We start from the raw sequence: 12632 nt of genomic DNA, 5'->3' as shown, positions 1-12632 counted from the left end.
AGCCAGCGACCTGCTGGCGGGTCGCCCAGAAACGTCTCTCAGTCCAAACACCCACCTCGAACCTCACAGTCGTCGTTCAGAAACCCAGTGAAATATACTCCGACAATGGCATCTGCAACTCTGTACATCGCTGTCCTTTTAGCAACTTTGCAACTAGGTAAGTTTATGAGTTTAACAAGTTTCCGAATGTCTTTTACACAGATTTTGCTTTAGCTATACTTAAAACTTTTTTACGTAATTTCTTTTAAAGTTTCGCGCTGAGCTAATAGTTATATTTTTGGTTGTGACTTGTGTTTTAAAACATGTTAGGTTCATGACGATGTCGTCAGTTATTGTTAAAGTCGACTCATTTATTTTAATGGTGACTTTTATCCGTTATAACAGCCTTTACAGTGGCTATGGAAAGATGAGAACTTTATAGCTTTCCATTAGTTTCAAACTACCTACCATCTTTGTGATGCTGATTTCTTAGGTAGGTACACTTAGCTGTCTTAGTTACAGGGTGTTGCAAAATTTGTAAACTAAGCTGAAACCTACATGTGCAGCATGTTATATATCTAAGGCTTAAAAATGAAATCAGAACTATAAAATTTGCAAAAAACTAATAATTCATTTCCATAGAAACTTTATTGGTCACGTGACTTTTTACTGACTCGTATAAATAGGTAGGTACCTATAGTCCTAAATATTAGATTTATTCTCGAGCAATGGGTCTCATAATCTTTGGTGAGATTGGTGAGTCCTTATTACCAATAGCCCACATTCGCTTATCGTCTAGCGTAGAAAATTGGGAGATCAGATGATCCTCATAATTTTTATATGGTGTTTATGTTGTTGGTCCTTGGACTCTTTTGGCTTGAAGCCAATTTTTTTTTACGACCGGCCAGTAGTGCCATTATTGTAACTTAGATAGATAGATATGGATCTAACTTGTCGTGTCTGGTAATCTAGCTCACTAGGATAGGGAGTGTTTATGACTAAGTTTATGTTTTGCAGTCTTGGCGTCGTCATATTAAATTTTACGGTCAATTAAATAAAGAAGTTAGCGATCTATAGTTACTTTTTTAACATGTAGTCACAGTCCCAGTAGGCCTACTCTTGGCACTGTAAACTGTAACATAATAATTAAGTGCGGCTTACACATGTTATGGACGAAATTTTTACAAGCCTTTGACTGTAAATAATATTCAAAACAATACAACTGAAAAGTTACACTTAGGTACAGGTGCAGATGATAAGCCTATTTCGAAATTTTCATTCGTAACGTAAACGGACTTTTAAATTAATTTATCCGATAATACTTAGAATTGCTCTCATTTTCTGTTTACGATATATGTTGTTTTATTGATAAAACACACAACATTTATTACATTTTAAAGTTAAATAGGTACTCAGGTGAGTACAATAGGCCACCTTATCGCTAAATACGATCTCTTCCAGGCAACTTTTGGGTGACTGAAAGACTTATAAAAAAGGCGTACGTACAGCGTACACGTATTGCAAGTTAGTGAGTTGCAAATCGTCCTAATCGATGTAATTAATATCACCGTTATTATAGAAAATGTAAAAACTTATCAATAGCAGATCATAATGGTTTGGAGCGTTTTATTGTCAAACTTGTTATTATCAGTGTAAGTAGAGTGTAACGTAATTTTATGTAGAGAGATGGGTTTTTGTTTTGATAGCAAGTACCGTTTGTTTTTATTGAAGGTTATGAAAATTATTTAATAAGTAGGCACAACTAGAAACTGGTAGTGTAACTAATTCTAAACAAATACATACACAGTGCTTCAACATCGCAGGGCCAGGAATGCCTAAATGGAAACGTAAATTAACCTCTATGGGTAAAATATAATCAATTAATTTTTATGTATAAGAAGCTTTCCGTTAGATATAAGTAGATTAAGTAGAGTAGCTAATTTCAAAAGAGGTCAGGCGGCTCATTTGTGTTATTCCACCTACATCTGCATTCTGCACAACAAAAGTAGAAATAGCTTACTTTGTAGGAGGTTAACATAAATAGTTTGTGTAGTAGACTTGCAGGGCAGCATATTATTATGACGATATTTCTGGATTTGAAGGTAGATAAGTAGATATCCAAGTTGTTATTTACGAAGTAGATAGGTAGAATGGGATATAGGTACGGTTTTTCAATTTTTCAGCACCATTTACGTATAAATAATAATAACAACGTCCTTGTCACCTTGTTGTTCATATATAGCATACCTAGTTAGGTACCAGTTACATTAACAAGACCTTGACGGTATGACTCAATATTGCAAGTATTATGTCATCTTCCATGACGATTGTCATCAGCCCGTCATGGAAAACAATCAATAATAAAATAATTATAATATACTTATAGACTTTAGTACCTCTACACTACTATACACATAATAATGTAGAGCTATAACAATATGGCATAAGAAAAAACATTAAAATCAGTTTATGCATTTCAAAGCGACCTTGCCAAAGTCAGACTCACAGAATGAAACAAGAGAAACTACATTTATAGGTATTATAACTCCTGGTTGGAGACGGGTATCCGGAGTCACTGCTATTTTACAAATATCGATACATACTATAATTATAATTATAATTATAATACACACACCGTAGAGCCACGACGACGTTTTCACATGGAAAACAACACACGATGTATTTTATGATTGAGCATGCCGAATACAGCTCAGTAAAACTTACCACGTCATTGCACAACCTTTGTTATGATCATCGATAAATTCCTTCCTATACCATAATGCCTAATTACCTATTTGCAAAGCTACAGTAAGTAACTCTCTCAGGCATGTGACCTAAATACTAAACGCTAACGGTACCGTACCTATATGAGTACCTTATAAATAAAATGTATGGTTAGTTGCATGTTGTGGAAAGCCATGTCGATAGGTGCATGGCATGGGTATCAATCTGTCATTGTGAATGCGATGGACATCCTGTCTCGTTGGAAGAAATAAACAATGCCGCATGTTTTGACATGGTACTATACGGGCCCCACAGTGTTATTTATTTTCTAGCTTTTCCACCATTGCGCTTTCTGAAAGTACATACCTACATACTTACGTGGCATCCTAGTGACATCACGTTGGTAGGTACATAACCACGACATGGTCGTCATTATGATGTCATTACAGAGTTTCATGTTAAAATTGCTTTTTGGGACGGAAATTACTATACTTACTTACCTATAAGGTTTATTTTTAGTTTTACAAATTACCCTGACCAAAGGTGATAAGAACAATATGGGGGGGTTTCCAGCGATTTTCCTATAGTTCGTTGGTCAACTTGGATGATAAGATTAGGTATGTTGATTGTTGATTGTTTGTTGTTGATTCTTGAAGGCGCAACGCTGCTGTTTGCAAAAGGCGACGCCTAGAGATGACTAACACTGAAGTTTTCTTGAATGATGATGAGTTGACGACAGTCAATCAACCGAAGATTTTTGTACCGGATGGTGCAGTATCAACATCCGGCAATTTTTTTGTAGAGCCTGATTTCCTTTAAAGTCAGTTTAGTCAAATCTTCCGGTTGCTACGGTACCTATAGGTTTACGTTACCAAAAATAGTAACAAAAAATGCATGTACCACTAGTACAACCTAGGGCAAAGTAATCTGAACCCTTCTGAGTTAATGATACCTGCTGTCAGGTTTTTTTTTCAATTGACTGTAAATTTCACCATGACTCCTTCTCTATAGGTTTATAACTGTTTGCTACGATATGTTACAAGGACACTTTACCTATGTAAACCTACGTATCGTACTACGACCTAGTACTAACGAGGATATTACCACATTTTTACCGTATCTATGCTACGGAAGAAGATTTACTGTCCTCATAATCCTTTCAGTGTGTTTGCCTTGGCTTTGTGTGTGCTCTAGAAAAATCTAAGTCAGAGGGCTTAGTGTAGGTTTTTCTTAACCGATCGAGCAATGAATATCGACTTCTTAATTAATTTGTATGGCACGGAGCTCATATACTGCTAGATGGCTACTCTCTCGCGCCATACAATTTCGCGTTTACTCGCCTCTACTCGAACGGGGTAAAAACTCGCACTGCCTATACTGGTAAAATCGAATTAGCCTATTCAGGTAAACGACTAAAATTATTCCATAAGGTCACACCGGCGACACTTTTAATGACACCGCTAAATGTAAATGTATTTGTGCTCTTCTTCTGATGGTGAAAACAAAAAAAGCATTAGGATCTAAATCTGTGTCGGTGTAATAAACATAATTTTCACATTTAGTTTCTGCCTTTGAACGTAAAGATAATAATAGTCTGACTCGTAACGTCGCAAATAAATGCTACAATAGGTGAGCTAAATAGTCATTTCTTATACAGCATGTTCTTTGCATGTATAGAATTCAGAAATGTTTGTGAATAGATTTTGATTAGTTTTTCTGTGGTAAAATATAAAACCCCCCATAAAATCTTTGTGCCCTTAACATTATTTTCGAGTAAACGACGCTCTTGGTAGGAAAGTTATTTAAGTTTTTAAGTGGGCATGTAGTAGCAGTAGTATCTAGTACTTACATTAAATCTTAATATAAATGTATACAAAACACACCGCCTACGCATCTGGGAGGCCCTGATATAACCGGGTTTGACGGTTGACGGCCTCCCAACACAATGATGATGTCATCAACAACGCATTTGTACCTTGCGTTGTGCCTACAAAGTAGACGATGTCGACACGGTACTCGAGTAGATAGACAGACACTATGTCTACTTAGTACGGTCAGTTTCATAAGTGTAGCTATACTTACACTTTGATATTTTGTCAAGCTTACAAAACTTCAATGTTTGAATGAATTAATCGTTGGTTGGACTGTTTGGAAAGGTACAAAAGTCTTTAAGTGTTTTTTATCGTGTTTAGGTGAATAATCTACCTATACACAACACCATGGGTATACGGGCTTTATCAGTCATTGGTCATGAAGCAAATGGTGGCTAATAATAAAGAACAAAGCTAGCAGACTCTTCAATTACTATGGTGGGTCACTCTAGATTATGAAAAATTTAGTTTCAGAGAGTCTGCGCAAACTACTCTACCCCGTTGTATTTAAAGAACCTACAGTTCGCTTCAAACAACTTGGCAGTTTTGGAGTTGGGAGGATTCGGCACTTTTTGTATCTTGTCAAACTAACAACCCGCCTATCCATCCTTTCAAAGATTATTTAGTTAGTTTAACAAAGCACAAAAGTATAATCGCAGCCTACTTCAGAACTATCAAGTTGTTTGGACTGAACTGAATTCCGATTATATACGATTGCAGAAACCTCACGTTTGTTCATTTTTATTAAGCTAGGGTAACCTTCCTGATGATATCACCGGCTCCGCTGCAAGATTCTGCAGATCAGTGGGGTCATAGCAATTTACCGAGCCTACAATTCCACCCACATGACTTGGTGTTAGACCGTTGGTCTTGTAGAGCAGATATTTGTCTGGCTTTGTGTTTTGTGCAGTGTACATTATACCTATAGATGGATCACAGGCAGCTTTAACGAGACCGTGCTTATAAATAACGTGTAGATTCAACAATAACATCTAATAATGATAGGGTAATGTTACAATCCGTCGTAATATAACAACTTTTAGTAAATAAAGCGGTGTTTACCTATTTGTTTCCTATATAAAAGATGTTCGTATAAACAAGAAATAAACACACTATACCTGGATCTTTTATTCGACGGAATTCTGACAGTTATCTACTTTTGACATGTCAGAGATCACAAACCTTTTTTGGCTGAGCCCTTTTTTCAATACGAGTCTGGAGGGCCACTACCAAAATCAAACGAACGAACGAACAAGAGCTCGGCTCTATCTCGTTGTATTAAGCGTGCCGATTGCGTGACAATTCTTGTTCGTTCGTTCGTCGATTTAAAGAGTGACCCCCCAGAACATCTAAGTCTAAACTACTCTATACATTTTATTTGTTAGTGAATGTACCTATCCATTTTATTAAGTGCGGCGCTCCAAATTAAAAGGGGATATACCTACGGTGAGTAATAATTACGTCCCTTTACATCACAAAAATAATATACTTAATTAAAGTATAAATTAATAAATAAAGAAAAAATATAATTGATTATTAAAATATCTAATCGATTATTAAATAATAATAAGAGCGGTGGTAGCTGTGTCGGGTAAGCGCCCGCTTCTCACGGAAGAGATGCGGGTTCGAATCCCGGCACTGACATGTACCAATGAGTTCTTTTAACTTAAGTACAATGTATACCATCGCTCTTACGGTGAAGGAAAACATCGTGAGGAAACCTGCATATCTAGATTTAGCACATCTAGATATGTGAACCCACCAACCCGCAGTGGACCAGCGTGGTGGGAAATGGTCGAAGCTTAGGAAGGCAGTTTAGACCTTGGGGATATGCACAAAGGTTCCACTCGAGAGAGCCAGGTGCAGGTACTTACATCCCCAAAGAGAATAGAATAGAATATCTAATCATTATTAATACTAACCGATTATGATGATACTTAGACTGTTCAATGTAAGCCATTAAAAAAATTAATAGTGGCAATCGGTTCAATCGTTTCGGAGATATGGAAGAAAGAAAGAAGAAAGAAAGAAAGAAACATTTATTTGACACACTGAACAATAAAAAACAGAAACAAAAAGAACACTACAAAAAAAATATATATGAAAAAAAAAACCAGAAAATGCGTGGACAAACATTATAAACATACATACATCTATAAAATTTTGCGAGTATATTTGTTTGTTGTGCAGTTCCAATAATCTTACATAAGTAGGGTAACGTAACGTACCTTGGGACGCTTGTACCTCGGGACATTGATTGTATTTTAAAAACCGGCTAAATAAACACATTAAAATTCAACCCTAGGCATAGTATTTTACTCGCTTGGCAAAACTAGTGAGTCTCGTGATCATACCAGCATCGAGTGTGTGGTGAAGACAATATGAAGTTTTTTGAAGTCAAAAGTAGCTTTTGTATAGTTTTTTGTGTTGCTTTATCTCATTGAGGCATGCTCAAAATAAAGACATGGATGTCACGTATAACTTTTCAGCTATTTAATTTTATGACATGGCAATTATCTGAAAGATTCCTATTAATTAAAAATAAAGATATGTAAATTTTGGTTAAATATTGCTTTTTTGTACCTTGGGACACGATTAAATTTGTACCTTGGGACACTGTTTCCTATGGCTTTGTACTATGGAAGATGCAAACATCTAAATAACGCCTTATATCTCTGTACTTATTAGTGCCAGAGTGAAACTAGACAGAAGAAAGATGCAGTAAATCAATAAGAACAGAGATATAAGGCGTTATTTGGAAGTATGCATTTTCCATAGTACAAAGCTATAGGAAACAGTGTCCCAAGGTACAAACGTGTAACGTACCTTGGGTCAAAACAAGCATTTTTACTTTTATCTTAATTTAATAAAATCTGGCCACACTAAAGCTTTAGCACAAATACTAGTGATAATAGATTATATATCCTACCGAATAAAGAAAATTTCACATTATTATCTTAGTTGTACGCTGCGATAGCTTCATTCAAAGTTGGGGTAGTCGAAAATGTCCCTAGGTACGTTACGTTACCCTACATACGAGTATGAATAGAGAATCTTTTTTTGAAATCGATTAAAAAGGTTTACTATCCCTGAATTTAGTATGAAGTGATGCCAGCTAAAGAATAAAATAAAGTAATTAATATGAATTCCATACATTATCTGTCATTTTATTTTTTTATTGCCCAGAAATGGATCCAAATTTTTCCTTTTTTCGGTTAAGAGCTTTTTAAGTAGCATCACTTTTGAAATGTCAGAATTCCGTCGAATAAAAGATCCAGGTATAGCTAGAGTATAGATTTGCAATAATGTCAGATGGAGGGTATATCTAATTTATGGCATTGTTTTTGTGCGCGCCGAGATATCTATTATTGAGAACAGGGTTATGGGAAAAGTTTGTTGTGGGGAAGGTAGAGTTTTTTACTATACCGCCCCTCCAATTCCAACCCCTTCGAATTTAGGTTAATTTCGGTTGAATTGAACTCTATAAAAGATAGAATAGATAATAAAAGACCACGAACCGAGCAAGCTAGTATTAAATTCAAATTGCATCTTTCACTGTGCAGCTAGGTACTACTGCAGAAGTCAGAACTGTGGCTAATAAAATACTGTATTGCGCAACTTTTCGGTGTCCTTTCATTTCCGAATGCAATAGTGCAAACATCTACTTATCTGTCACAAATTTAGAGGTACTTACTTGCTTTCCTGGCTAGCGTCTCCCTGTATAGTACAGGTACCTATAGTAGAGCTTCCACTATGTTATTGTATTTTTGACGTTTCCTTATGTCTGGTAAGTAAAGTTGGTTTTCCTTTGCATTCGTCAAATATGTATGGGATTTCGAATGTGTAAAAACCAATAATATAATGGACAGAGTATAGTATAGGTATAGTAATTTTGGGAAGCTGTCATCCAAACAAGATATTTTGCAATAGGATGCTGATATTGTTGATGCTTACAGCTTACAGCACAATTTAACTTTAGATACCGCTGTTATAAATAACATACCTAGGTAACTATGACATACCTATATCTTTTCACACTTCGCTCTGAAGCATGCCTCCTATCTACAACTCCATCTTTATCGCAAACCGAAAGTGTTACGTTATTAAAACGTAATTCTACAAACACATGAATGGCAGACGTAATGGCTGGGTCTATAAATAGCCAGAGCGATCTCATCGTGTCTTGCAGTTAAATGGAACAAAAGTTATAATTAGTAGGCGTCCCGATTGGAGTCAGGCGTCCCATAACTTCTTCTACTTTACAGTCGTTCTTTATTTAAATAAAGAGCTTATATTAGTAATAGTAATATGTTTATTGCAACTATGTAAGTTTTACACTGATCTTAAAATTATGTACATAATGGTCCTTAACATAGTGCCCTTAAGAACGCGATCATTATGATTATAGTGCATGGTTCAGTATTTTTAATGAGCGACTTAACTATGTAGGTATACTTGCCGAAATACATCTATAATAATAATAATAAAGGTTCTTATTGCATTAAAACTAAGAACCGCTGTTAGCAGACATGTATTGCAGCACTCATCGTAAGCTAGCTGCTAGAGTAACCATTCTTTACTTCCTAAATCATCCCGATCCGCGTTGTTTTATGTACGAAACATAAAGAATAGTTGTTGATGTCAACATTCGTTTGTTTCAGGATCATGTCTCCGCTGCTACCAGTGCAACTCGCAGTCGCACCCCGAGTGCAAGGATCCCTTCACTAACAACAACAAATTCCTTGTAGTAAGTATATGTATGCCTTATGTACTTATGTCTGTATGCCTGTATACATCTTCATCACCATCATTCATCAACTAACTCGTCCGAGGCCGGTCGTAGGCCTCACGCAAGGAGCGCCACAAATCTGCAGATGTAAACTTCCTTATCCAAACATCATCCAAACATAAACGAACTGCTATCGAAGAACGTCTGTCTCATTCGACTCCAGTGATTGCTATCATTTACACTCTTAGAGAGTGTATTATTGTATATCTTATACTTAAGTATATTATGTAAGTAATGCCTGCACTTTTACATAACACACGTTATGCTGTTTATATTGTACATGCACACTGTTGCACTCCGGCTATCTAAACAAGCCAAGGCTTGTTTCTCTCGCAAGCCCATAATAAGACCGTGATGCTTACTCAAGTGTACGTGAGTCAAATATTTATTGTCACTGCTGCACTGTGTAAGTGGCCTCGGTTCATACGTCTACAGTATAGCTACCGTACCACCACCGACACATTAGCAATTAACAATCCATAAGCAGCTTCGCTCGCCTGCCAATCATCAGACCCATACAAGTTACGTCATATTTTGACAAATGAGCGACGCTGCTTAAGGATTGTTCTTGCTAAAATGTTTGGTAGTGGTAATCCCACCAGCACAAGTAATATAGTACTGTGTGGGTTTTTCATAACCAATCGAACGGTGAAACGCAATATTTGGTGGAGACTCTACCGCCCGCGCCGTACATTTGTATCAGTCATTGTACCAATAAGTAAAGTCGCAAATCTTCTTACCGAACTTATTCAAAATAAGAGAGCTGAGTGTTAGAAGTGGGGTGTTATTTGTCGAAAAGTTTTATTTTTCAGTAATATTTATTATGTATCTCGCAGTGATCGTAATTCAGTTTTTCACTTTCATTAGTATCTTTCTCCGGCCTTTTATGTGTTATCTCAAGATGATATTACGTCAAAATAAATACTTCACCACGACCTGCATCAACATACATGCAGTATGTTGATGCACTTATTGCATGGTAACTAAAACCATCTAATACCTACCAAGCACCTACAGTGGCCATCAACGATATTTAACACGAACTAGATGAAATGTCATTGAAAAATAAAACGGTTAGACAGTAAACAAAAATGCGGACAGGTTTTTTGCTTTGTTTTTGTATGTGACCACACCACACCATCTAGGTACTGCGTATACCTTGTTAATCTAAGATGGCCATCGACTCTTCAACACTATATTAACCACCTGCTCCCCTCCCAGGACTGCTCCACACAGGACTCCATCAACTTCAACCGGCAGTACCTGCTGCCGTCGTTCCCCAGCATCCAGGACGGCATCACCGGAGCCGCAAGATACTGCCACAAGATTGAACTGCGTAAGTACCTACTATGATATTATTATGGACCTGTGACGGCACTGAAACAACCCTGATATGGACGAATCGGTGCCATGAATTCACTAGACGACAAATTGTTGGAGAACCTGTCTAGCTAGACACGTGTTTGACTGACTTTGCTGCGACATCTACCTACGAGTTGCAGAACAGGTTCCGTGTTTTGGCTCCACGATCGTTTTTGACATCTCTGCGTAGAATGCAGATGTGAAGCAATTTAAAATAGCAAAATAAATCACGATATACCACGATAGACGATAGACCAGGGGAGAAGTTACCAAATTGTTCTGAGAAAATGTACCTACCGTATATATATGTTCTGTAAAAGTCTCAGAACTTGTACCCTATTGAATTCCAGGATTTGAATTGGTACCATTGTCAGCAATAACGTCGTATGGTGTACCATTTTCAGTAAATTTCTTAAGATCTAATATCTTCTCTCTCATATCTATGGAGTTAAGCATTTAATAGATTCAATTCATTATGCTACGAAATATTGTTTTTGACCTTCACATTTCAATCAACTGTAAAAAATAAAATGAAATGCTCACAATCATCCATACAGTCTTTGCTCTGCCTTATTATCACTAAAGACACTTCATCATCATATTCATCAGCCCGTAATCGTCCACTGCTGAAAGAAAAACTCACATACTTATATTATTGACCATTACAGAGACTGGCACCGTGGTCCGCACCTGCCTGGACTCCAACCCCTCGGACCTGAACCACACGTGCCGCCTGCTCGACGGTGTCGCCATCAACGCCCCCGGAGACCTCACCCGGCAGCTGAAGCACTGCAGTGTGTGCCGAGACCACGACGCGTGCAACGGAGCCGGCAGTATCGCTGCCTCGGTCCCACTCGCCGCACTGGCTGCATTTGTTGCCTACCTCTGCTTCAAGCAGTAATTTAAATCCAACCGCTTTTCGAAATGGCGGAGCAAACGTGTTCTAGCGCTACCTGGAGAAAATTTGAAATCTCGTGCGTTTTAATATCTGTGCGCTGTTTTTCCGTTGTTGATTGTAGTTAGATGTAAGCTTATTTAAGTATTATCAAAACACCAAAATGCATTTGATTAAGATTCGAAATTGTTTTAATAGTATACTTACTGACTATGAATAATTGTGTATACGTATCATAACAAGTTTTATTGTATTCTTATCTATCGGTTGAAGTGATTGGTAATGATACCTACTGATCGTTTGTTTTCTTCAATGATTCATGAAATAATTCTGTTATTTAACCTCATTAGATGAATCACCCCACTTTTATTATTTTATGTAGATTCTACGTACTTCCCATAAAAAGATCCAACTCGAATACAATTACTTAATAGGTGTAGCATTTATTTGTGTACAAATATTTTTTGACCGTCCTGAAATATATTGAGATGTTTTAAATAAAATAATAACAAATACAATTTATCTTTCAATAACTACTTCCCTGCAAGCTGAAACTACAATTTGTAGTTATAAAAGGAACGACATCCACTGGACTAAGTAGGTACGAAATAAATAAGGGCAGTGCTGCGATGCGGAATATATAGTTTTGACTACTTTTGACACTTCTCGATTGGCGGTTTTGTATGGGATATTGATAAGCGCTAATCTAATAAAACCATAATAAAACGCCTATCGACAAAAATTCACAGCACATCAAAATAAATAGGTACTTAACTACTGATGTTATCTTGTGCCTAGGGTGAAAACCCCCCGATATTGTCAGATTGTCACCCTATCTAACTATTTAGTAATCTGTGATAATGTTAGAAGTAGGTACCTAGTTCCATCTATGACTCAATCAGTGACTCATCCATTATTGATATTGTAGTAATTCGCAATTATTACATTTATAACTGCGATGTTTTGTTTAAGAATATCCTAACTATCCCAAGCAAGGCGTAGCTACTTAGTT

At 36.8% G+C, this 12632-nt stretch overlaps 1 protein-coding gene across 1 annotated transcript; it reads left to right on the top strand.

Annotated features, from left to right (window-relative positions):
- LOC105381213 lies at positions 1-12135 on the top strand. The gene is made up of 4 exons (XM_048623901.1): positions 1-157; positions 9236-9321; positions 10585-10699; positions 11394-12135. The coding sequence occupies exons 1-4, from the start codon at positions 106-108 to the stop codon at positions 11624-11626; spliced, it is 486 nt and encodes a 161-aa protein (XP_048479858.1). The 5' UTR covers positions 1-105; the 3' UTR covers positions 11627-12135.
- Positions 12136-12632: the final 497 nt, after the last annotated feature.

Source organism: Plutella xylostella, chromosome 3 (genome assembly GCF_932276165.1).
Source record: "Plutella xylostella chromosome 3, ilPluXylo3.1, whole genome shotgun sequence".
Lineage (NCBI taxonomy): Eukaryota > Metazoa > Arthropoda > Insecta > Lepidoptera > Plutellidae > Plutella > Plutella xylostella.
Note: the sequence above shows the minus strand (reverse complement) of the source record. Positions and strands in the feature narration are given on the sequence as shown.

Excerpts from the sequence above, each read along its gene's own strand:
- LOC105381213 (XM_048623901.1), top strand. The coding sequence starts at position 106 with ATGGCATCTGCAACTCTGTACATCGCTGTCCTTTTAGCAACTTTGCAA. Across the intron at positions 158-9,235 it reads TTTAGCAACTTTGCAACTAG|GATCATGTCTCCGCTGCTAC; the intron begins GTAAGTTTATGA and ends CGTTTGTTTCAG. Across the intron at positions 9,322-10,584 it reads ACAACAACAAATTCCTTGTA|GACTGCTCCACACAGGACTC; the intron begins GTAAGTATATGT and ends CTCCCCTCCCAG.